At 43.9% G+C, this 24,853-nt stretch overlaps 2 protein-coding genes and 1 non-coding gene across 5 annotated transcripts in view; 2 read left to right on the top strand and 1 right to left on the bottom strand.

The window, feature by feature from the left end:
• Positions 1–3,742: 3,742 nt before the first annotated feature.
• On the top strand, positions 3,743–3,849 carry LOC142438154 (U6 spliceosomal RNA). Its single transcript, XR_012782583.1, has one exon. It is a non-coding gene; the product is annotated as a U6 spliceosomal RNA (small nuclear RNA).
• Positions 3,850–8,570: 4,721 nt separating this feature from the next.
• On the bottom strand, positions 8,571–12,437 carry PPCS (phosphopantothenoylcysteine synthetase). 2 transcript variants are annotated; one of them, XM_075554666.1, is made up of 3 exons: positions 11,666–12,437; positions 11,380–11,483; positions 8,571–9,419 (listed from the first exon to the last, which is right to left on the bottom strand). In XM_075554666.1, the coding sequence occupies exons 1-3, from the start codon at positions 12,420–12,422 to the stop codon at positions 9,096–9,098; spliced, it is 1,185 nt and encodes a 394-aa protein (XP_075410781.1). In that variant the 5' UTR covers positions 12,423–12,437; the 3' UTR covers positions 8,571–9,095. The 2 variants fall into 2 exon arrangements, with proteins under 2 accessions (XP_075410781.1, XP_075410790.1); XM_075554675.1 differs by having other exon boundaries at positions 11,944–12,081.
• Positions 12,438–12,508: 71 nt separating this feature from the next.
• Positions 12,509–24,853, top strand: part of ZMYND12 (zinc finger MYND-type containing 12) — a 34,261-nt gene continuing 21,916 nt past the window's right edge. Inside the window, exons 1-3 of one of the 2 annotated variants that reach the window (XM_075554696.1) lie at positions 12,509–12,721; positions 24,271–24,412; positions 24,643–24,814. In XM_075554696.1, the coding sequence (XP_075410811.1) occupies positions 12,612–12,721; positions 24,271–24,412; positions 24,643–24,814 (424 nt within the window). In that variant the 5' untranslated portion in view covers positions 12,509–12,611. The other variant, XM_075554687.1, reaches the window with a different exon arrangement.

Here is a 24,853-nt window from a genome sequence, read left to right as displayed (position 1 = left end):
TATTGTTTTTGTTGTAGTAGTTTTCTTGAGATAAAATTCACATATCGTTCACTTCTACAGTTAAGTCACTTTCCAAAAGGATTGTCTACATCTCTGTTGTTTTTGTTGTTAGGTGCCATCTTATTGGGTCTGACCCATAACGACCTTATGCACAGCAGAGGGAACCCTGCCTGGTCTTGCACCACTCTCATAAATGTTCCTGTGTCAACCTATCTTGTCCAGAGCCTTCCTTTTTATCACTGCCCCTCTCCTTTACAAAACACGTCCTTCTCCAGGGATTGGTCCCTCTTGACATGTCCAAATATGTAAGTTGAAGTAGGACCATCCTTGCCATGAAGGAGCACTCTGGTCATACTTCTTCCAAAACATCTGGTTTGTAGTCCTGGGCTCTGTAACCTGCGTCTGTAGTTCCACTTATAACTGTGATGTGTTGATCTGCCACCAATCATGAATTTTTGACATTTCCCTTTGTTCTATGCCCCATTTAACTAGCATCCTGTGAATCCTCAGGTGCCATTGTGACCTCATGCTAATGGCCTTTCTCATCCAAATGATGTGTCTGTCTTTGTGGTGTCCCTTTTTTTTAAAGACGTACTAAATGTACTTTTCAATTGTGTTTGAGATTAGTATCTCTTATACCCTAGAACAAAGCAGTAATATGAAATCGTTCTCAAGGAAGTAATAATTGTTTTAAAACAACCAATGTTAGAATCGCTTTCAGTTTTAACTGTATCTCCATTTTTTCATTATCCACATGAAACTATGGATGCAAAGAAGAAAATCTCTCACTTCCCTACCCTTCAGTACTACTTTGGGTGTTGACAAGAGCCTGCTGCTTTGGTGGGTTTAGAAAATAGACTTGGAGTTAACTTAGGACTTTTGTTCAAGGGGACTCCTACAAGAGTCTCTTTTCCTCTGCACAAGGGCACACTTCCTGATTGAATGAAACCTTTCAGTGCATCTCGGCACCTCTGCTTAAATCTTTTCTACTAAAGCTTATTGCACCTTTATTATAGTCAAGTGTGTTGGGATGCCCTTCCCACTTCATCCCATGGAATTTGATGAGCTGCATTTTAAATGTTTAGCTGAAACAGTGTCTGCCTTCTTGGTTATCACTGGTAGTTTTAAAAATTGCACTCTGGATCATCCTGTAGGTCATTTTGATTGTTTTGGGCTACATTCCTTGTGCACTCAGCCCCAAACCCAAAAAATGTGAGAAAAAATTTAAAAGCTCCTGAAGGACTTAGCAGGGCACTGGCATAACTAACACCACCAAACTCAAAAACTCAGACTCTCTGCCATCAAGTCAATGTAGACTCATGGTGCCCCTACAAGACAGCATAGAATGATTCCTGTGAGTTTGACACTGTAACTTTTATGGGAATAGAAAGTCCTGTCTTGCTTCTGAGGAGCAGTAACCATTGTCAATGATATAACAGGCAGACTAATGCTTTATCTTTACAGTCTTATTTAATCCTTACACCAAATGGATTTATTTGCTTTGTAGAGGAAGGAGCAGATTTAGCCTTGAACCGAAGTTTACAAAGCTAATAGATAATATCTCAAAATCTATATCATTGCCAGAGTCAATACAGTGACCTGATTGAGCAGGGTAGAATTTTCCCCAAGATTTTAGAAAACTCTTTACACTGGTCCCTCCTGGCAGCCATCCAGGGGCCCAGGGCCTAATGTTACCACAGCAAGTTTGATCGCCTGCGGCTGGGGGCACCCAGCACCAATACCTGGGTCCCCTCCACCTCCTGTGTAGTTGCGTCTGCTGTGTCAACGGGGCACAGCCCTGCCACTTCCAGGGTGCCTCAGCTCATCACAGCCCAGGCCTCTTTCTGTCCACATGAGTTGTGCCCACATTTCCTGCCCACCATTTCCCTGGCACTGCTAATTCTGGTAGCGCCAGGCCTCCCAACCTGGTGCATTGTGCCACACCCTACCTTGGCCTGAGCCACCGGGAGTCAGAGTTGTATATCAGGTCCTTTCAGGCCCACCTGGCGTGTGCCCAGGCCCCAGGGCCTTGAATAGGTACTGCCTGAGTCTATCCCAGCTCAGGCATAATCGCCGCCCCATCTCCTCCCAGGCCACATACGTGGGACAGTGGAGAGTACATATCTAGTACAGAGGGCATCCTTCCCCCAAATCTAGCCTAGCTCCACAACCCAGGGGACCAGCAACCTGGTTCTGGGAGCTCCCCAGCTCATGCTGGTCACATCACCTTGGACACCAAGGGGGCCATCACCCGCCCATTGGCCCCCTAAAGTTCACTGTACTGGAAGCTATCCACCAATCAAACTGAGTTCCCCACAGCTGTCCCCACCAGTGCTCATAACCTCTCATCACTGTTAACCACTGAGTTTCCATGGCACCTACCTACACAGCAGCCTGACCCACCTTCATAGTAGGCCACAGGCAGCCCTTGAAAACACCATTGCCGGGCTTTACACAATTGATGTAAGTATGGATTGTGATAAGAATTGTATGAGCCCCTAATAAAACGATTTTAAAAAACAAACAAAACAGTTACCTTGGGTGGGGGGGAAGAAAACACCATTGCCAATTACACAGAAAGAACGCAGGGCCTCTTGGTCTCCCAGAATTATGGTGCCCAGCTCTTTGAAATCATCATGTAAACAACAGCATACCGCAACAATCCCAACAAGAAAACAAGACAAACCACCACAGTAGAGTTAACAACACTCATGAAAGAATCTGATGTGGATCTACCACAAAAAGAAATTTTCAGAAGGCTGCTTGGAGCAATACAGGAGATGATGGAAGCAACACAGAATAAGGACACAGTTATAGAGGGTATGAAGTCCATGCACCAAAGGGAAATACAGGAGCTAACAGATGAAGCAGCAGAAGCTGCACACAAGATCACAGATCGCCAAACAGACTAGAGGAGGCTGAGAACCGTATCAGTGATCTTGCAGATAATCAGGTAGACCTCAGTAAACGAGAAAGACATTCAAACAAGATCATAAAAAAGATGAAAGAAAACCTGAGATCAATGACAGATGCTATGAATAGGAACAACATCCGAATTATTGGCCTAATGGAACAAGACACAGAAGTCAACAGCTAGACTAACAAGGGGATTCCTGGAAGAAAACTTCCCCACCCTAATGAATGAGAATCAGTCACTCATACAGGGAGCAGAGAGGACATCAACTAGACTAAAGCCCAGGAACTACTCACCAAGGCATGTAATAGTTAAACTATCCAACTTTGAGGAAAAAGAGAAAATCCAAAGAGCGGCAAGAGAAAGGAAGACAGTCACATACAATGCCTCTCAGGTAAGACTATGCTAAGACCTATCAACAGAAACAATGAAGAAGAGGAGACAGTGGAGTAACATCTACCAGAAGCTGAAAGAAAAAAAGCCTCCCCTGGGATCCTTTACCCTGCCAAATTATCTATTAAGATAGAAGAAAAGATAAGGGTCTTCAGGACAAGGAAAAACTTAAAGAATTCGCTGCAAGACACCCAACCCTGAGGGACATCCTTGCCGACTCACTGTGGCCAGAAGACCAACATCCACCAAGCACAAACAGGAGGACATCACATAGCCCAACTCCAACAGAAGCCAATGAGCCAATAACAATCACCAAGATAACATGGCCTCAGAGGGGAAAGAAGGCAATAAAGCAGCCCCCACAAAGACGTGACATAGTGATAAGAAGGGTGATAGGAAAACACCCAAAACAAAAGGCTCAAGGTGTCAGCAATGGTGCTCGCTTCGGCAGCACATATACTAAAATTGGAACAACACAGAGAAGATTAGCATGGCCCCTGCACAAGGATGACACGCAAATTCATGAAGCATTCCATATTTTAATATTATTATCACTACAAATTTATCTAGATAAGATAGATTGGATGAATAGTCTGGAGAAAACAATGGGACCAATGGTTCCGGGGGACTTGGGAGAGGGGGAGGAGGGGGCAAGGAGGTGGTGCAGACCAACCCAGGGACAGGGGAGCAATAAGTGATCCAAAATCAGTAGCAAGGAGGGTGTGAGTTGGCCTGGTAGGGATTCAGCAAGGGCAAGTTAACCGAGAGAAATTACTGAAACCCAAATGAAGGCTGAGCATGATAGTGGGACAAGAAGAAAGTAAAAGGAAATCGAGGAAATAATTAGGTGATAAAGGGTATTTATAGAGGTCTATAGACTGGAATGTACATATGTAAATATATTTATATGAGTGTAGGGAAACAGATCTATGTGCACATATTTATAGGTTTAGTACTAAGGCAGTAGATGGACATTGGGCCTCCACTCAAGCACTTACTCAATGCAAGAACACTTTGTTCTATTAAATTGGCATTCCAGGATGCACACCTTCCTGACATGATTGCTGAAGAAAAATGTGTGCATAAGCACATGTGGTGAAGAAAGCTGACAGTGCTCAGCTATCAAAAGATATAACATCTGGGATCTTAAAGGCTCGAAGATAAACAAGCGGCCATCTAGCTGAGAAGCATCAAAGCCCACGTGGAAGAAGCACACCAGCCTGTCTGACCACAAGGTGCAGAAGGGATCAATTATCAGACATCAAAGAACTAAAAATCATATCAATGGGTGCCCACCTCTCTGATATGATCAATGAAGACAAACGTGTACATAAGCAAATGTGGTGAAGAAAGCTGATGGTGCCCAGCTATCAAAAGATATAGCATCTGGGGTCTTAAAGGGTTGAAGATAAACAAGTGGCCATCTAGTTCAGAAGCAACAAAGCCCACATGAAAGAAATACACCAGCCTGTGTGACCACGAGCTGTCGAAGGGATCAGGTATCAAGCATCAAGGAACAAAAAAGCATATCATTGAAAATGTGGGTGTGTGCAGAGTGGAGACTCTAAGCCCACTGGTAGCCAACCGGACACCCCCTTACTGAAGGGTTGTGGGGAGGAGATAAGCCAGTTAGGGAGCAGGGTAGCAATGATGAAACATATAACTTTCTTCTAGTTCTTAAATGCTTCCTCCACCCCATCCCCCCACTGTCATGATCCCAAGTCTACCTTACAAATCTGGCTAGACCAGAGAATTTACATAGGTACAGATAGCAACTGGAAACACAGGGGTGGAGAGAATGTGGGGTAGAAAGGGGGAACTTATTACAAGAATCTATGTATAGCCTCCTCCCTGGGGGATGGACAGCAGAGAAGGCGGCGGGCGGAGACACCGGACAGTGTAATACATGACAAAATAATAATAATATATTAATGATGAAGGGTTCATGAGGTAGGGGGGATGGGGAGGGAGGGGGAAAATGAGCAGCAGATATTAAGGGCTCAAGTAGAAGGCAAATGTTTTGAGAATGGTGATGGCAACAAATGTACATATGTTCTTGACACAATGGATATATGTATGGATTGTGATAAGAATTGTACGAGCCCCCAATAAAATGATTTTTTAAAAAGATGTCAGCAATGAATCCACAGACCATGATAATAACTTTGAATAACAGCCTTAACTCCTACACTACAATAAAAAGGCTTGCAGACTGGCTTGGAAAACATAACCCATCTATCTGTTGCCTGCAGGAAATACATAGTAAGCTCACAGACAAGAATAAACTAATAATAAACAGCATGTCCACATGGAAGAATACATGAAAAGAGAAAGCTACAGGCTGGCCCCAACCAGGGCTAAATTGACCCCCTCCCTAGAAGTGAGTGTGGCAGAGTGACACTGAACCTACAGGTTGGGGAGAGGGGCCAGCATGCCACACCCACAGGGAAGCAGACCTGGAGGAAGACAGAGCCGGATTGGACCCCATGCTGGGATCAGGCTGGAGGATGTCTTTGTGGGGAGTTAATGGGACACAGAGGGGACTGGGCAGCTGACAACACGTGTCACATCATCCCCTTACTGGAGCAGACTGCGACAGAGAACATTTCTGGGGCCACATGGTGGGGAGGTAGTGTAGTCTGAACCCCCACAGCAGAGCAAACTAAGAAGGGAGCATACCAGAGCAGAAGTTGGAGCTATGGAGCCCCTGAGGAACCCCCAAGGGGTGCTCCAGGCTGAGAGGGACAGCATGAAGTACAGTGTTTTTTGTATATTTATTTTTTCTTTTCTCCCTTTTCTTATTCTTGTTTCTTCTCCTTTTCTCTTTTCAATCTTAAAAAAAAATTATTTTAAATCAGTTTGGGCTATGTCATAGTCAGTGTACCTACCTATATAGGATAGGCATATAGGCTCGGGAGGCATGCCTGAGAAGAGAGCGGCAGTGGGACCAACAGTCTTGAGGAGATCTGGGGGGCGGGGGGTGAGGGTGGTGGGGGAAGGGAGAGGTGAGCCGGCAGCACCATGGACAGGGGAACAGCTGGTGTGGTGGAATCAATAACAAGGAGGAGATAGGGATCCGGGTGGGGTGTGTGTGTCAGAGCAACAGTAAACTAGCTAAGAGGAGGTACCAAGAGGCGGAAATATGGGGAAAGTGATGGTGGGCAGGAAGAAGGTTAAAGGAAACAGAGGAAGGACCTAGGAAGCAAAGCAATGGAAAGAAGTATAAAGACAGCAGTGTACATATATAAACACATTAATCTACAAAAATAGAAGTATTGGCCTATGTACATATATTTATATGGCAATACAATGAGATAGGAGATAAACTTTGAGTCTCTCTGTTCATACCCTCACTCAATACAAGAACACTTTTCTAACAAATCCACAGTCTGAGATGTTTACCCTCCTGACACAATCGCTGAAGACAAAGTGAGTGCATAAGCAAATGTGGTGAAGGTGGATGGTGTCCGGCTATTAAAAGATATAGCATCTGGGGTCTTAAAGGCTTGAAGTTACACAAGCCACCATTCAGCCTAGAAGCAACAAGTCCACATGGAAGAAGCACACAGCCGGTGTAATCATGAACCGTCATGGGGACGAGGTAATAGGCATCAGCAGGCACATAACAAACAAAAACATATTTTTGAGAACAAAGGGGGCTGGAGATCCAAAACCCATCTGTACGCAATGGAACAATCTCCCCACAGAGGGGCCATAGGGATGAGTCAACCAGGATGCAGTAAACATAATGAAACATGCTATATTCCTCTGGCTCCTTGAGGCTTTCTCATCCCCCACTATCATGGCCCCAGTGCTGCTTCTCAATTCAGAATACACCTGAACATGTACACAGGTAGAAATGAGAGATGGGAGCTCACGACACATAGAATTCAGGAACAGGAGTGGGAATAGTGATACCAGAGGGGCAGGAAGAAGTAGGGGGAAGGGAGAAAGGGAGAACAGATTGTAATGATCAACATGTAACCATACACCCTCCAGGAGGAAGAACAGAAAGCAGTCAGTGTGATATGAAAATAACAATCTATAATCTATCAAGAGGTTGAGGGTGGGGGGAGGGAATGGGAAAAAAAAGAGGAGCTGATACCAAGAGCTCAATAGAAAGTAAATGTCTGGAAAAGCATGATGCAAGTGATGTATGGACTGTGATAAGGGTTGTAGAGTCCCCAATAAAATGAAAAAAATTATAAATAAAACCAAAGGTTAAAAAACTCTTTACAGTAGAAAGCTGTATCTTTCTCTCTGGAGTGGCTGGTGGTTTTGAACTGCTGACCTTGCAGTTAGCGGCCCAACACATAACCACTTCACATCAGGGCTTCTGTAACAGATGCCAGTTGGGCTCAAATATGACATTAAAGCAGTGCTTTGAACCATCAAACTGTTGGCCAACATAGCAAAATAGGAACAGACTGAAATTTGAAACTTTTGAGTGAAGTCAAATAATAATCATAATAATTTTTTTTCAGTCTCAGTTTCATAATAATAATTTTTTAAAATTATACTTGGAAAAGGAATCCGAGCCCTTTGAGAATCCTGATGGGGAAAATTGTACTGCTGGCTGGACTGTGGAGTGTGACAAAGCTGCACAATTCACTCCCATTTGAGTGAAGCACAGTAGTTTTTGTCTACTGGTCACAATTTGCCTATTTAATCCACATACTACTTCTATTTTCTAAGTGGGGGATTAAGTTTCTTCTGGGCATTGGCCCAGTTCACCCACATTTTACAATTCTGAGTCTGTTCGTTTCACTTCATTAGGCCATGACCCAAGTGGAAGCAGTTTAAAGCCCTGCTCCAAAGCCCATTCCTTGCTTAACACTATAATGCCTGCCTGGAATAGGAAGACTGGGTTCAATTTATCCAGAGGTAAACGATTTGGAAAGTTAACTGCTACTCAAATATGGGATGACTCTAGGATGAGACAAAAAATGTAAATTTGGTGGGAAGCTGACTATTCTACTCAAACCAAACTCACTGCCGAGTCAGCTCCAGCGCATAGCGACCCTACAGGGCAGAGCAGAAATGCCCCTGAGCATCTCCAAGGCTGTAAATCTGTACAGGAGTAGACAGTCACGTCTTTCTCCTGCAGAGTAGCTGGTGGTTTTGAACTGCTGGCCTTGTGGTTAGCAACTCAACTCATATTACATGACACCAGGGCTGCTTCATCAAGCTACAAGCAATAGAAAGGTGTTGGTTTTTCTGTTTTCATCTTTAAAACATTTTAAAAACAAAAACACCCTTACCATTGTGTTGACTTTTGGGTACACACTTTATTGCACTTGTGTACAATCCATTTTCCAATCTACATTTTTATTCATCTTTTTAATCCTCAAAATTTAGCATGGGCCTGGCACATAATATGCACTCACCACCACATATGTATGCATAATTCTTCTCTTCTAGTATGAAGAAGTCTGGCAGTCAGGCTCCCATGTGTATCTTGACGGACAGAATATAATCTTCAATATATTTTCTTTAAGATGAGAAATGGCTATTAGGTCCATTTTCAAAATCGTGATGACATCCAAGTGAGTGTATCAGGTAGTTTGGTCACAGTTGCTTTACCTTTGTTTAATTTTTAACGATTATTAAATGACCTTTAAAAGACAAATACCAACTTATGTTCTTCTTCACACTACTGCTTTTCACACTCTCTTCACTTTTCTCCGGTCTTATGAAAGCAAAGGATTAAATTCTAGTTCTCACCATTATGCTCTGTAAGAGTTCTGGTCCACTGAACGTATTTCCCTCCCTAAAATGGCTTTTTAATTTAGTTTTTGTTAGATATAAAATCTGTGTGTTGAGACTGAAGATTATCCACTATCTTCTGTTCTATATCTATGCCCCTCTCTACTTCTTCCTCAGACAACAGGAGCTTGGTTTCCGAGTCTTTTCTAACGATAACTACAAAGGACCGCCGAGAATCAAGGACATTGGCCACCACCACTTGATGTCGATAAACTTCCAAAGCAGTATGTGCACGATCAATCACAATGGACGGGTCAGTCTCCAACTTAAAGGAAATTATAAAGGCTCTCGGAGCCCAGTCTTTAACCAACGGAGAAAGCATTTTTGGCACCATCTTCATTGTTATCTGTATTGGAAAAGAAAAGCTTAGTAAATAAAGGTCACTCTCGAGCAGCTCAACTATTATTTCTGCCGAGCGAGCCAATGCTAATTTTAATGAGGGGGCTCTCACTGTCAAACTTCAGAGCACATTATAAACATTTCGTTTAAAAAAACCTTTGTTCTGTAAGGCCCACAAGTCTAATTCCAAGGCTTCGCACATATTCTGGAACAAACCGTGTTTTCTACATTAGCCATCTGCTCTGCCACACTCGTCCCCACTCATGTAACTCTAAAGAACAACACTGTATTTCCTCAAACAATTCTCCTTATTTTTCTAGGCAAATACTCAAGTAAATAAATGCAAACAATCTGTTCATGCAAAGCGATAGAGATGTTGCACCCCAAACCTCTCAAATTAAAATATTTTTTTGCATTGGTGGAGTCCTTGCTTGATTCACATTTAAAATTGAACTTGTGACCTCATGAGACATGTAACACAGCTTAGCACCGAAGAAATGGATTTTAACACTTCATCAAAACTACTACTCCTTCCTCAAGCCCTTTTAGGAGGAATGTGGAATTAATTTTTGTCCTTTCCAGATAAAACTAAAATGTAAGCTTCCAGACTTTAATCATTCTAAGATAATCATTAAGACTGCCACTTGTTAGCGTGATGCAGATCAAATATGTGTGTGCATGTGTTTCTCCTTAGCATTTTGAAGTACTTGGTTGTATGTTGGGATGCTAACCACAACGTCAGCAGTTCAAACACACCAGCAGCTCCTTGGGAAGAAGAGAAGCCTTTCTGCTCCTGTAAAGAGTAAACCTACAAGGTCACAATCTGTTGGAATCAACTAGACGGTATTGAGGATATTTTTTAGTTAATAAAGTTAGAGGAGCCCCAGTGGTGCTGTGGGATGAGCTGGTTACCACAAGGTCAGCGGTTCAAACTCACTAGCCACTGCATGGGGGAACTGACTCCACTCAGTAGAATACATAGTTTCTATTTATTTCTGAATGTCTCCCATGTAGAATGAATGCAATTCAAGAGAAAGGTATGTTTCTTTTCACTGCTTCATCTCTAGGTCCTACAGATGCACCCAGCACATGGTAGGTTTTCAATACCAATTTGTTGAAAGAATGAACAAATGAATTATTCCACAGAGCCAGCAAGCACTATACAGGGAAAGTTTTTTACTTAAATTCTATTTGTCTTATTCATTAAATATCTCTCAGGTTCCAAGAAGTCAAATCACCTCCACCACTCGAGTTCAACCTTCCTTAGACTACAGTAATACTTTCAAAGTAATCTCCTGTCTTCAATCCATCTTTCTAATGCCAGAATGTTCTTCTCCAACAAGAATTTTGTCACCTTCTCTTACAATTTGTCTCTCCTGGGTCACATAAAAGTTCAAGCTCCTTAACAAGGAATAATTTTGCATGGACTAAGTAAATGTGGTTTCTCTAGTCAGCCCTCCACCCCTACTTCCTCCCTGGGATTGTTTCAGACTTCCAGCAACTCCCATAGACAGAGTAGGGCTGCCCACAGGGTTTGTCTAGCGTGGACTCTTTATTACCAACTTAAAAATCAGCAGCAAAGCGCTTAATTGTTTAGCCCCCAGGGCTCCTGCACCAGCAGTAACCAAACCAGAGTGCTCTTTCCCGTGTGGTCTGGCAATCTTTCTGCTAATCTACTCAGACCCAGCTCTAAAGTCACCTTGTACTGGGAGGGTGACTGACTCCAAGTAGTCAGAGCCACTGTGTGCACTTTGTACAGACTTCTACTAGCGCATTTATCTCCCTGAATTCTGTCTGTGCGCAGCTCCCTCAAGATCACAAGGGCCTGAAGGGAAGGAGGTGCCTCACTCATCTCTGTATCCAAAGTGCCTACCAGGACACACAGAAAGGCCATTTCCAGATCAAGAGGAAATTAGCTCAAGGATGGTTCTAGGGAGCCAGGTCTCTGGAAGAAATGCGCCTATCACCTGCAGTGGGCCCCCAGATGACTGGATCTTGTGTTCAGGCATTTCAGAAACAGGAACATAGAAATCTGACACGGCCGCAGCCAAGTAGAACATCGCAGAAGGGCCTGTAACGAGAAGGACAGGGTATAACAGCCATCCGGGAGGTGTATGGGCTCTGTTCCTTTCCAGCTCAACTCGAATTCCGGGATTGTGAGATTTACACTTATCTGGGGGGAAGTGATTAAGTGGCTGGGGAGAAAGGCGCGGCGTGCCTCCAGCACCCCGTGGACTTCTAAGGGGCACACACCTACTGGGTTGAGCGCCTGGGCCGCAGCCTGCAGCAGATGCAAATAGTCCGTCAAAGTGGTGAACTCGACGGCGAGGAAAGTGCCGGCAACCACGGCCTCTTGGTAGTTGAGCAAGGCTGCAGCGAAGCCCGGGAGCGCCTTCTCCTCGGCCTCCAAGGGCAGCGTCCCCGCACGGGCTGGGCCGGAGGGCCGCAGAGCCGACAGCCAGGTCTGAGGCGGGAAGCGGTGGGCAAAGGGGAAAGCGGAGCGAGCGCGGTACAAGAAGATGACCCCGTACCCCGCGGCCAGGAAGGCCTCGGCCGAGGCAGCTCCGCGCCGCCCGCTGCTGAAGTTGTCTAGGAAGCGCACGGCTCGCACTTCCAGCGGGACCTTGGTGCCGCCTGACGTGACCAGCACCACCCGCCGGCCCTGCGCGCCCAGCCTGGCCGCAAAGCGAGCCATAGCCTCGGCCCAGCGCGCGACACCGGCCGGCTGCGGGAACTCGGAGGTCAGAGTCGCTTCCGCCATGAGTGCCGCGGCACACTTCCCGGCGCCGGCGCCCAGCTCTACCGGCGCCACGCCCCCTGCCGGGGGGCCTCGTCCCTGCGCAGCCGCAATCGCGAGTGGGCGGGCCGCGGCGAGACTCCACCTCCGCTGCCGAGCGCTCCGAGGAGAGCGCCGCCCAGGCTGGCAACCTCGCTGCGGCGCATTCTCCACCGGACGGGCATCTGTTGGTTTCCGACTCGGGTGGGGGCGGGGCGGGGCGGGGCGGTCCATTGGTCCTTAGCGGCCACCGTAGAGCTCTTTTCTTTTTCCGGCTCTGGATTCCTTCCATTGGACTGCCCGGCCATTAAACCTTTAGGCGAGGCCCTGAGAGCGGCGCTGCGGCGTGACTGTCACGTGACGCAGGACCCCGCGTAGCCTCGCCCAGCAACCGTCCTGCGTTCCTGCACGACGCTGGGCAACATGAACGTCATCTACCCTCTGGCCGTGCCCAAGGGGCGCAAGCTGCGCTGTGAGGTGTGCGAAGCCCCGGCCGAGCGGATGTGCACGGCCTGCACTGTCACTTACTACTGGTAGGCCCTGGAAGGGCGCCCGGGAGCCCCGGCTCCTGCCTCCCTTCGCCGCGGCTCTGGCCTCTGCGTGCCCCGCGGACGCCCAACCCTTAGGTTCTGCCCAAGACCCTTTCGGGCGGCTTCAGAAAGGTCCACAGGCCCCTTAAATCCCTGTGGCGTCTTTTGTCTCCCATCGCCAAATGTTCATTGAAGTTCTGCAGGCTAGCGATTCTGGACCGGGCTCTCCGAAGAGGCACCATTCTAATAGGGCAAGATAGAAAACAAGATCGTTTCCGTGAGAAATGTCAAAGGTAAAGGAAGTGCCGTCAGAGGTTGGGCAGACTGCTTTTCTGATGCTATGAAAATAAAGTAGGAAGTCATCATGGAAGTAAAAGAAAGTTCTGAAAAGGAAATAACTAAGATCTGAACACCTTTGTGTTTGAAGAAAACAAGAAAGCTAGTATTGAAGCTCATTCAACGTGGGGAAGTCTTAGGGAGGGTAGTACAAGAGGAGGCTAAGTTTGCATTTATTTAGCAAAACATTGTCCGACTTCTGCTTCATACAAAACCCAGTTTTGGTACTGAGATAAAGCAACTAGGTTGCTGCCTTCCAGAAACCTAGTCCAGATTTTTTTTTTTTAAGTCATCGCTCTAAATGACAAGTATAGGAACCCTGGTGGCAGAGTAGAAAACATGTTGAACTGCTACCAGCAAGGTTAGCAATTTGAAACCAGCAGCTCTGCAGGAGAAAGATGAGGCTTTCTACTTCTGTAAAGATTTATAGTTTGGGAAAGCCAAAAGGCCAGTTTTAATCCTGTCACTTTGGTCTCTGATTGGCTCAGTAGCAATGAGTTTCAGTTTGTGCAATGACAAATACTGTCACACTAGGTGTATTGATCCCTGGGACCACTAAATTTGGATCCATGGTGACTGGGGCACTATCTAGAAAGATTCTCAAAGGAACATTTGCCCTGAGTCTTGAAAAGTCAGAAGGAACTTGTTTTCTGAACAGTGCAGAGGGGCAGAGTGTTTTCCTGGGGTCCAGGACTGCTTGAGCAAAGGGTAGCGGAGAAGATGGAAGAGGAGAGGAGTAGTCAGTGATTTCCGAATAGCAGACCAGGTTATATTTTCAGGTCATGAATAAGTCACAACCAGCATTTCAAACAAACAAATTCTATTCTAAGATAGAATAGAATTTACCAGTTGTACTTGAATTGTGTGTTGTGACTTGTTTCAGTTTTTTGTGTGGATCTGTCCAGGTGTGCTGAGAAGAAGTATTTCTTACTGTGGATTAAGCCCAAAAAGTTTGGAAATGATTTTGATAGATAGTGGTAGGGCGTTAAACTAAGAAGATCTAGGTCAGGCCCAAATGGTGGTAAGAAATCAAAGATAAAGAGTTTGGAATCTGTCCTCTGGACAGCCACATATAGTTTTGATTCGAGGAATGCCATACCGTCATTTGTGTTGAAGACAGGAGACAATAGTGTGGAAGATGGATTGGAGGGAGACATTGAAAGCTGCTTGACTAATTAAACTGTTTCAGCAGCCCAGATGTAGCATGATGGGACTTGAATTAAGACAGTGACACAGGAATAGGAGAAACGCTTCAGAGATATGATTTTGGGAACCTGGTCAGCAAAGGAAAAGTTAGAGTCAATGTCAAAGGAAAAGAATGACTACCTTCCAACAGTTCCTGACTGCTCTCAGGAGAAAAACGAAATACATGAAAAGGCTCTTCATGATGGGTCACTGTCCCTGGCTCTCCTGTTGTATGCATTTGTCACCCTGAGTGTTCATCTCTCTCACAGTGTTTTCTGTTCGGTATCACCCTTGTACACCCTGTCCCCTCTTCCTGGAACACCCTTCTCTATCCACCCGGATGACTTCTGTTCCTCCTGCAGGGCTCACAGTAGGTGTCATTTTCTGCAGGAGCCCTTCCCTATCCACTGCCCTTAGAGAAGAGTCCCTGGGTGATGCAAATGGGTAAGCATTTGACGACTGACTGAAAGGTTGTCTGTGTGAAACCACCCAGAAGTACCTTGGAAGAAAGGCCACCACCTTGATGGCCATGTGGAGGTCATTCTACTCTGCAACATAAAAGGTCACCAGGAGCTGGAATGAATTTGATGGCGACTGGATGGGTGGTTTTCTACCCTGTGTACGTCTTTCTGAATGGACTAGGTATCCCTCGAAACTGTATACTTCCCCAGTCCTAACACTTGGAATCTGTTGTTTACGTGTATCCCATTAGGTTGCATGTCCCACGAGGGCACAGGCAGCAGTTCTGTTTTCATCTGATGACTTCATTGCATTTAGAATATAGTTCTCGAATTTGAACAGGACCTATAAAGCCCTGCACAACTGGGCCCTGGTAACCTTTCTGCCTTCAGCTCCTACCACCCTTTTCCTTTTCCCTGTTACAGGACTTTCTTTCCATTCCAGTCTCTAAGTTCTTTCCTCCCTTTGTTTCTTCGCCAAGGCTGTTCTCTCTGCTAAGGACCTCTCCTTCAACCATAACCTTCCTAGCTCCCTTCAATCCCTCAGGTCTCAATTGAAGTCATTTTTTCAGAAAGGCCGTTCTGAGAACCCCCATCTAAACACCCTCTTCCATTATCTCTCTCAAAGATGCTTTGTTATTTTTGTGTTTACTTGTTTATACCTGTCTTTCATCAGGCTTAGCCACAGCACATAACACACATTCAGTGCATATTTGTGGAATAAACCAACTTCTAAATGGATAAAGTGGAACCCTGGTGGCATAGTTGTGCATTAGACTGTTAACCACAGGGTTGGCAGTTCCAAACCACAAGCTGCTCCTAAGGAGACAAATGAGGCTTTCTACTCCCATACAGAGTTGCAGTCCCCGAAACCCATAGGGGCAGTTCTGCCCTGTCCTATAGGATTGGGTCACCATGAGTAGAAATTGACTCGATTACTGAGTTTTGTCTTTTTAAATGGATAGTAAACCCATGAGCTAAAGCAGAAACACGGGGAAAGAGGTGGTAGGTGATATATCTGGTTGGGGACACAGTATTTGAGAGACCTTCATGGTACCTTAGGAACATTGCTAAGTAAGCAATTATAAGTGCCGGCCTAGCACTTGGGAGAGATTGAGGTACTTTGCCTGGTGTGATGAAAGTGCTGTGATAAATTTTAAAAACCCAAATAGATTGTCATGATGCAACCTTTCTTCCTCAGAACACCCTTCCCCTTCAGCTCTCCAGCCAGACCCCTAACTCCTTCTCCCTCTCAACTCTAGTTACTCTACACCTGCCACATGACAGGCTTGTTTCCGTTTTAATTGATGGCAAGTGTGTTATTCCCTGATTTGTTAATATTCTGTTTGGGACAATTATGTTGGATGTGTGGGGAGGATGTCATACCCATATCTTTTGATCTGTATCACACCTGTCTCTGCCCATGAGCTCCAGCAAAGTGTGTTAAAATGGTTGGCACTAGATATTTGAGACTGTATGAATAAATGATCATTTTCTTTGCCTTTTATCTTCTTCCCCCACCCTCTCTTTCACTTGCCTTTAACCCTGCTTAAGCTTTTTCTCTTATTATTTCTGATTTTTCCTCTAAATTTCTTTGTCTTTGTGTCCTGGAGTTTTACTGCTATTTTTTTTAAACCTCTATCTCAAAATCAGGGAGTTTTATATTTTATTTTATTTGATTAGCGGGGAATTTTATATGAGCCTTCTCTGCAATGTTTTTGGTGGTTAAATGTTGTAAACCTCTAGCATCCCCGAGACAATGATGACACTCAGTAAATATGCATTCTCTTTCCTCACCCCAAATTTAAGGATTAGGGAGGACAGTCCATTTGAATTAACAAAGTTTCTTTGCTGCAAAAATTTGTTTATTCCCCTGGTTGTAAGTGTACTTCATGCTCACTGCATCAAACTTGAAAATAACAATAGTAGAGAAGAGAAAGAACCATCGTCCCACAACTCAAGAGATTGGAACCTGATATTTTAGTGAATTTCCTTGTATTTTTGTGTAAACATAATCTCTATACTCTGGGTAATTTTGTGCATAGCTACTTTCTTTAGATTATGAATATATTCCCAGGTAATATAACAGTTGTAAAAGATGATTTCATTAAAGAACACACTGAAACATCACTAGCAGGTGTATAGCATATAGATACTTAATTGCAGTAAGGGGAAGGGTTGGGCTGCTAACTACAAGATCGGTGGCTTATACACATCCGCTGCTCTGAGGGAGAAAGATGAGGCTGCCCATTCCCGTAAAGATACACGAAATGCTACAGAGCAGTGGTTCTCAACCTTCTTAATGCCGTGGCCCTTTACTACATGTGTGACCCCAGCCATAAAATTCTTTGTTGCTATTTCATAACTGTACTTTTGCTACTGTTATGAATCTGGTGACCCCTGTGGAAGGTCGTTCAACCCCCAGAGGGGTCGCGACCCACAGTTTGAGAACCACTGCTATAGACGGTTGCTATGAGTTGTAATCGACTTAAATGAAGTGGATTTTTTTTAAACCATTTGTGTGTTAGAGAGAGAGAGGGGTAGAGGTTTACATTTCAGATCGCCAATTTTGTATTCACCAATTCACCTATCGAGCCTATCAAAGTTTGGGGTTTTGGAGTTGTGTAGTAAGTACTCTTTTTGAGGAGGTTAACCTATGGGCACAAGTTAAAGTCCCTTCACACTGTCCAGGAGGGGAAAATAAATGAAGTCTTCTGCTGTGATGGGAAGCAGCAATAGGGTCTGCAGGAACTAGAGACTAAATGCCCAGCTAAAGGCATTTTACAGTCAGCGAAGAAAAAGCCACTCGAAACATGAGTGGTTTGCAAGCTTCTCAATTATGACTACCACATTGAAAACATTTCTCACTCCTTTAAATTAAGGAGTGCTAAGGGTGAGATAAGAATAAGAGGGAGCTCACAAACTTATAATGAAGTGACAGGTGAGATACTGGCTATGTCAGGTATCCTCCGCAGAAGGATATGCTCAGGGAGCATAAGGAAGTTAAACTGCCATTGTTCACACAATTACTCAACAAGCTCCTATTTGAGATCCTGTAGAACTGAACTAGTTCTATATTGTAGCTAAGTGCTTTTATTGATCTATTTACAATTGTTTCTGCCCCCCCCAAAAAAAAACTGAATGCTTTCTGTCATTCCTGTGATAGAATTTAAGAAGAAAATACTTTATCACATTTTGTTCCTTTTTGTTCTTTTGTCCTTGGAGTGGGAGAAGATGCTTTGGTACAGCCTTGTTCACCCATTTATCTATTTTCTGTGGCTGCCTTGGTAACATAGATTGATGGCTCTCCAAGTCTAAAATACTTCCTATCCGGTCCTTTGAGAAAAATGCTTTCACCCTTACCCAGATTATCATTGTCTGCACTGAAATATATATAAAGTAAAACCAAGACAGTTAACTCCCTCACATTCCTATTGCGTGTATACCCCTAGACCAACCCCCTCCCATTACTGTATTACCTATAGCACAGCACTTTCCTGTGACGTATGTCTTCACGTGTTATTAGGGGGCTTGCATGTCCCCAGAGAAGATAAAAGCCTTGGTTAGCATTTACTATCTCTCTCCACGTGGACCACCAAGTAAAGCTGAGGTGAGCATTGCTACCATAAAATGTGTCTGACTCCATTATTTCTATCTCTTCTCTCTCTCATGCCCTCTATGACTTTACTATAATCTTTATTTATTATCGCTGTACAATTGTGCCTCCCGGACCCGTGATGATGTGTTTAGGGGCTGGATTTACCCTTGCACTATTATACAGGGCACATTGTGGGGAATGATTTTTAATTATGAAAATGTGACTGGGATTAATCTCCATCTCTCAGATGTGAAGGCCTTCCTCCACCAGAGTCTTGGCCTTTCAGAACCTTTATTATGAGCATAGGGAATTTGTCCACCCACACTCACTTCCCAGCCCTCCATTTCCCACTAGGGGAGCTGGTGACATAATAGTGATATGTCTGACTGCTAACTAAAAAGATGGTTTGAACCTGCTGTGGCTCTTCAGGAAAAAACCTAGAACACCCTCTCGGGCAGTTCTACTCTTATATAGGGTCACTGTGGTGGTGCTGTCAGATCAACTGCAGTTCAAGTCCACCAGCCAGCAAAAGTTAAGCCTATCTTACTATACAGATTACAGCTTTAGAAACCCTATATGAAGTTGGAATTGACTCAGTGGCAGCAGGTTTGGTTTTTTTGGATTTGATAAGCCAGAATTGACTGAAAGAAACAAACCACCTCCATGAAAAATGTACTATTAAAGTACTTAGTAGTGAAAGGCTAAAAGCTTTCCACTTAGGATCGACCAGTAACAAGACAAGGATGTCTACCTTTGCCACTTCTCCTCAACATTGGACCAGTTATTTCTTGGCAAGATAGACAAGAATACGAAGAGCTTTCAAATTTGAAGAGTGAAACTATCCCTATTTGCAATTACATGATTACATATGTGTATCTATCTCAACTTTGAAAAACCACCAAAAATATTAGAGCTGATAAAGTTTTCAAGATACAAGATTAACATGCTGTTAAATGCCATTGAGTTGGTGCCAATCCATAGCCACCCTATGCACTACAGAAGGAAACACCTCAAGGTCCCACGCCATCAGCACGGTGGTTCCTATGTCTGGGGCACGGTTGCAGCCACTGTGTCATTCCATCCCATTGAGGGCCTTCCTTTTCCCCCTGCCCATCTACCAAGTATGATGTCCTTCTCCAGAGACTGTTCTCTCCTGACAACATGGTCAAAGTATGTAGGACAAAGGCTTTCCATTCTTGCCTCTAAGGAGCACTCTGGCTATATTTCTTCTAAAACAGACTTCTTTGTCCTCCAGCACCACAATTCAAATTCACAGATTCTTCTTTGGTCTTCTTTATTTGATATCCAACTTCCACATTGTAGCAGTTACATAATCTGTTGTCAATTTGAAACTTAGGAGTGAAGAGGTGGAGTTTAGCCTGTCAGTCAGGTTGCAGCTTGATGACCTATTTGGAGACACTAAGGAGATAAATAGCTCGTTGGAGGTGGGTGCACATTTACTCCCTGCGAGACATTCTGGTTGGCAAGACCCATGGAGCTGCGCTAGAGCCCTGGAGCTGAAGGAGCCACATGGAGACCCTTCCCAGTGCTGAGATACTTATACCACCAATGGATCCACAAGACTTTGCACCCACTGGCCTGTGATCTTCCTGTACTTGGTGCCATTGCATGTGTTTCATGAGTCTAAGGAAGAATTTATGGACTAGTATTGACATATGGTGTAATATCAGACTTATGGACTTGATCTGGGCTAGGATGTTCTCTCAGTATTCAATTGTTCTTATATATAAAGTTCTCTCACACACATATGAGTATCTATGAATTTGTTTCTCTAGATTACGTGGACTAACATGCTTATGCATCAATTGAAAATACCATGGCTGGAGTCAGGTGGACCTTAGTTCTCAAAGTAACATCCTTGCTTTTCAGTACTCTAAAGAGGTTTGTGTAGCAGATGTACCTAGTGCAATGCATCATTTGATCTCTTGACTGCTGCTTCCATGTGCATTGATTGTGGATTCAAGCAAGAAAAATCCTCAGCAACTTCAATCTTTTCTGCATTTACCATGATGTCACCTACTGGTCCATTTTGAAGAATCTGGTTTTCTTTGCATAGAGTTGTAATCTATACGAAAGGCTGCAGTCCTCGATAGTCATCAGCAAGTGCTTCACGTCTTCCTGACGTTTAAGTTTTTAAATTTTTGAAGATTTTTAATAAGCCTTTCTCTAATCCTGATGCTGCCTTCTTTTTATGTAATCCAGTTCCTCTGATTATTTGCTCAACATACAGATAGAAAAAGTTACAATCCTGACACACACCTTTCCTGATTTAAACCATGCAGTATGCCTTAGGTCTGTTCACACAACGGCCTCTTGATCCACGTACAAGTTCCACAGGAGCACAGTGACATGTGCTCGTTCTTCTCAAGGCTCTCCAGGGTTTGTTATGATCCACACAGTCTAATTCCTTGGCAGAGTCAACAAAACACCAGCATCTTTCTAGGATTCTCTGCTTTCAGCCAAGATCCATGTGATATCCTTCGTTCCAGGTTCTCTCCTGAATCTGGCCTGACCTGGCAACTCCCTGTCAATGTAAGGCTGCAACTGTTGCTGGGTGATCTTCAGCAAAAATGTACTTGCATGTGATATCACTGATACTGTTCCTATAATTTGAGTATTCTAGTGGGTCACCTTTCTTTGGAATGAGTACAATTATGGGTCTCTTGTAGTCAGTTGGCCCAATAGCTGTCTGCTAAATTTACTGGGATAGTTTAAAAAGTGTCACTCATTAGTAAGGATCAATCTGAAAATGAAATTAAGAAGGCTAATCTGTTTATGGTAGCATCAAAATAAAAATACTTAGTAATAAATTAGCCAAAGTGTAATACTTGTGCACTGAAAATATCAAACTGGTAAATGAAAAAGACCTGAATAAAGAGAAAAAGATTGTCATGAATTAGAAGACTTAATGTTAAGATGGAAGTATCCCTCCCCCCAAATGATGTACAGAATCAGTACCATCCCTTAAAAATTATAACTGCTTTTTTATCTGAAATTAACAAGATGATCATAAAATTCATTTGGTATTTCAAGGCATTTCAATGGCCATAGGACCCCTGATGGTACCACAGGTTTTGTGTTCAGCTGCTGATAGAAACATGGGCAGTTCAAGGCACCAGCAGCTCTGTGGCAGAAAAGGCCTTGTGATCTATAAAGATTACAGCCTAGGGATACTTACGGGGCAGTTCTATCTTGCCCTGTAGGGTCACTTTTGAGTTGGAATAGACCGCACACAACAACTGCAACAGAATAGATAGCCAAAGCAATCTTGAGAAAGAGCAAAGTTGGACGACTCACACCTTCAGATTTATAAACATTGGAAAACTAATGATGAAGAATATGCTATACTAATAGAAGAATAAATGTATAGAAATTGAGAGTGAAAAACTAAACCCATACAGCCAAGATTTTCAACAGGAATGCTAAGGGAATTCAATGGGGGAAAGAATCATTTCCGAAATAAGTAGTACTGAAACTACTGGGTATCAAAAGAATGGAGTTAAAAGACTTGACATCATTAAAAAACACCTCAGACTGGATCAAAGACCTGGTATGTTTCTGAAACTAACTGGTTATGGCAGTAAGAAACCCAATCTTTCTCCCCCAGAACTGCTGGTAGTTTCGAACTGCTGACCATGAGGATCACAGCCCAATTTGGAACCACTACACCACCAGGGTGCCTCAAAGACCTAAATATAAAACTAAACTAAAATTATAAAACTCTGAGAAGCATGGGTGTCAATCTGCATGACTAGATTAGGCAATGGGTTCTTAGATCCAATACCAAAGGAACAAGCAGCAAAAGAAGAAATAGATAAATTGGAGTTTATTAAGTTTAAAAACTTTTGTGCATCAGAGGACATGACCATGGTGAAAAAGCAGCTCATTTAATGGGAGAGTATTTGGAAATGTATGTCTGATAAGGGTCTAGTATCCAGAATATATAAAAAAGTAAAACTTCCATGCAGAAAAAGAATGTTTGGAAACGGATTGTGGTAGCGATTGTACATTGTACTTGACGTGAATTGAAATATGGAATTATATGATGTGTGAAATGCCAGCTTAAAACCGAACAATAAAAAGACAGAGGGCCCAGTTAAAAATGGACAGAGGATTTGAGTAGATATTTTTATAAAGAAGATATGCTAATGACAGATAAACCAAACCCCAATTTATAAACCCCATTGCCAACTCATAATAACCCTGCAGGTCAGAGTATAATTGCCCCCGTGAATTCACAAGACTATAACTCTTTACGGAAGTAGAAAAACCATCCCTCTCTCGGAGCAGCTGGTGGTTTTGAACTGCTGACCTTGTAGTTAGCAGTCCAACATGTAACCTCTACACCACCAGGGTTCCTAAATGACCAGTAAACACATGAAAAGATGCTGAAGATTACCAGTCCCATACTACCATCAAGTTAATTCTGATTCATAACGGCTCCTTTATCCGGAGGAGTGGTTAGTGCAGTGTTTGTCAACCTTCCTAAGGCCGCGACCCTTTCATGTGTGGTGACCCCCCCAACCATAACATTTTCATTGCTACTTCATCACATTACTATCATTGCTACTTCATCACTGTCATTTTGCTATGTTATGAATTGGGTGACCCCTGTGGTTAGTGGGTTAGTGGGTTCGAACTGCTCATCTTGTTGTTTAGCAGCCCAACACATAACTCACTATGCCACCAAGGCCCCTTTCACTAGTCACTGGGGCAGCGGTTCTCAACCTATGGGTCATGACCCCTTTGGGGGTTGAACGACCCTTTCACAGGAGTCGCCTAAGACCATCGGAAAACATGTATTTCTCATGGTCTTAGGAACTGAAACACCACTGTTCAATCCATCTCCGGGCGGGTCTGCCCACATGCAGATATGCCCCATACAAGTGCCTGGCATGAAGACTGTTACCCATGCTACACCATACTTCAAAACAAAATTTCGTTTATCATTAGATATATTTCACAATATATAATTTCTGATTAATCACTGTGCTTTAATTGTGTTCAGTTTATAACAATGAAAATACATCCTGCAGATCAGATATTTACATGGTGATTAATTACAGTTAGGAAGTAGCAATGAAAATGATTTTATGGTTGGGAGTCACTACAACATGAGGACCTGTATGAAAGTGTCACAGCGTTAGTAAGGTTGAGAGTCACTGCGTTAGGGAAATGCAAAACACAACCAGAAGAAGATTTCATTGCACACCTATCAGATGACTAGAACTAAACCAAAACACACCAGAAACTACAAAGGACTTATGGTCTAGAACCAAGCCAGGCAATACCATGGCCCCAGTTACAGCAAAACCTGTTTGTAATGTATCTCGGAGCTGCTCATCAAATCCAAAATCTTTTCCTTTTCCAAGAAAATGATCCTCAGGCTCACCAGCTTCTAGCTTTGCACATTTTGAAAATAAATGACCTTAAAGCAGTACAGAGTTACAGTTGGCTTTGTTATAACTAAGCAAGAAAGCTATAGCATCCTCGTGTGTCCTTGGACCTTGAACATCTTCCTTCAGAAACAGTATCATCCCCTACATCTGTCCAACTCTAGCAGAATTCCTACATCTTTGTAATCACACGAAAGAAGAGATTTGTGTCTCAGAAAGGGATTTGGCTTCTTATCTGGTTTGCAAGGGGCTTAGCTTCTCTGGTGTCTAGAGCTAAGCCAATAGTATGGCCGAGAGCAGTGGTTCTCCACTTTCCTAATGCTGCCACCCTTTCATACAGTTCCTCATGTGGTGACCCCCAACCATAACATTATTTTCGTTGCTCTTTCACAACTGTAACTTTGCTACTGTTATGAATTTGGCGACCCCTGTGAAAGGGTCGTTTGACCCCCAAAGGGGTCATGACCCACAGGTTGAGAACCGCTGGCCTAGAGGCTCTGAGGCTTGGGAGTAGGCCAAAGAAAGATACCGAAGGGACGTCACCCGTCTTTATTGCAGTGGTGTGGTGCACCAGAGAGCTGACTGGGACAGCATCCATGAGAAGATATGTCAGCTCCTCATCCCACTGCGCACGACTATGCCCTTCTACAATTCAGAGGAAGAGCGTCAGCATGGCCTGCAGCAGCTGCAGCAGCGGCAGGTAAGCCCGATGGGCCTAGGACAGGGTTGCCTCCTGGCTGCTGGGAAGCAGCCCAGAGCAAGAGTTGTGCTGTGTTGGAATCATTACGTTGTAAGTTCCTTGAGGGTAGACACTATTTTGGTGTTTATATCCTTGGTCCCATTTGTAGTATGTGTGTGTATTTTCCAAATATTTATGTGTGTTAACTGCAATACAAGGAAATGGCCTTTTTTTCTCTCCTCCTTCCACAGAAACATTTGATTGAGTTCTGCTACACGGTAGCTCAAAAATATTTATTTGAAGGAAAATATGCAGAAGCTGTTCCAGCAGCCTTGCATTCTCTCCGGTTCCGCATGAACATGCACGGCCTGAGCTCAGTAGAGCTCGTGCCTGCTTACCTGCTCTTGTCGGAGGCTAGCCTTGGTAAGTGAGACGGACGAGACACCCTGGGTCCCTCGCAGA

The sequence above is a fragment of the Tenrec ecaudatus genome, chromosome 1 (genome assembly GCF_050624435.1).
Source record: "Tenrec ecaudatus isolate mTenEca1 chromosome 1, mTenEca1.hap1, whole genome shotgun sequence".
Lineage (NCBI taxonomy): Eukaryota > Metazoa > Chordata > Mammalia > Afrosoricida > Tenrecidae > Tenrec > Tenrec ecaudatus.
Note: the sequence above shows the minus strand (reverse complement) of the source record. Positions and strands in the feature narration are given on the sequence as shown.

Bases quoted from the DNA above. Each gene is read 5' to 3' on its own strand.
- PPCS (XM_075554666.1), bottom strand. From the start codon at position 12,422: ATGGACCGCCCCGCCCCGCCCCGCCCCCACCCGAGTCGGAAACCAACA. The intron at 11,484-11,665 runs GTGTGTGCCCCT...TTCTCGTTACAG, and splicing joins CCAGGCGCTCAACCCAGTAG to GCCCTTCTGCGATGTTCTAC. The intron at 9,420-11,379 runs GTGATAGGCGCA...TTTCCAATACAG, and splicing joins CATCTGGGGGCCCACTGCAG to ATAACAATGAAGATGGTGCC.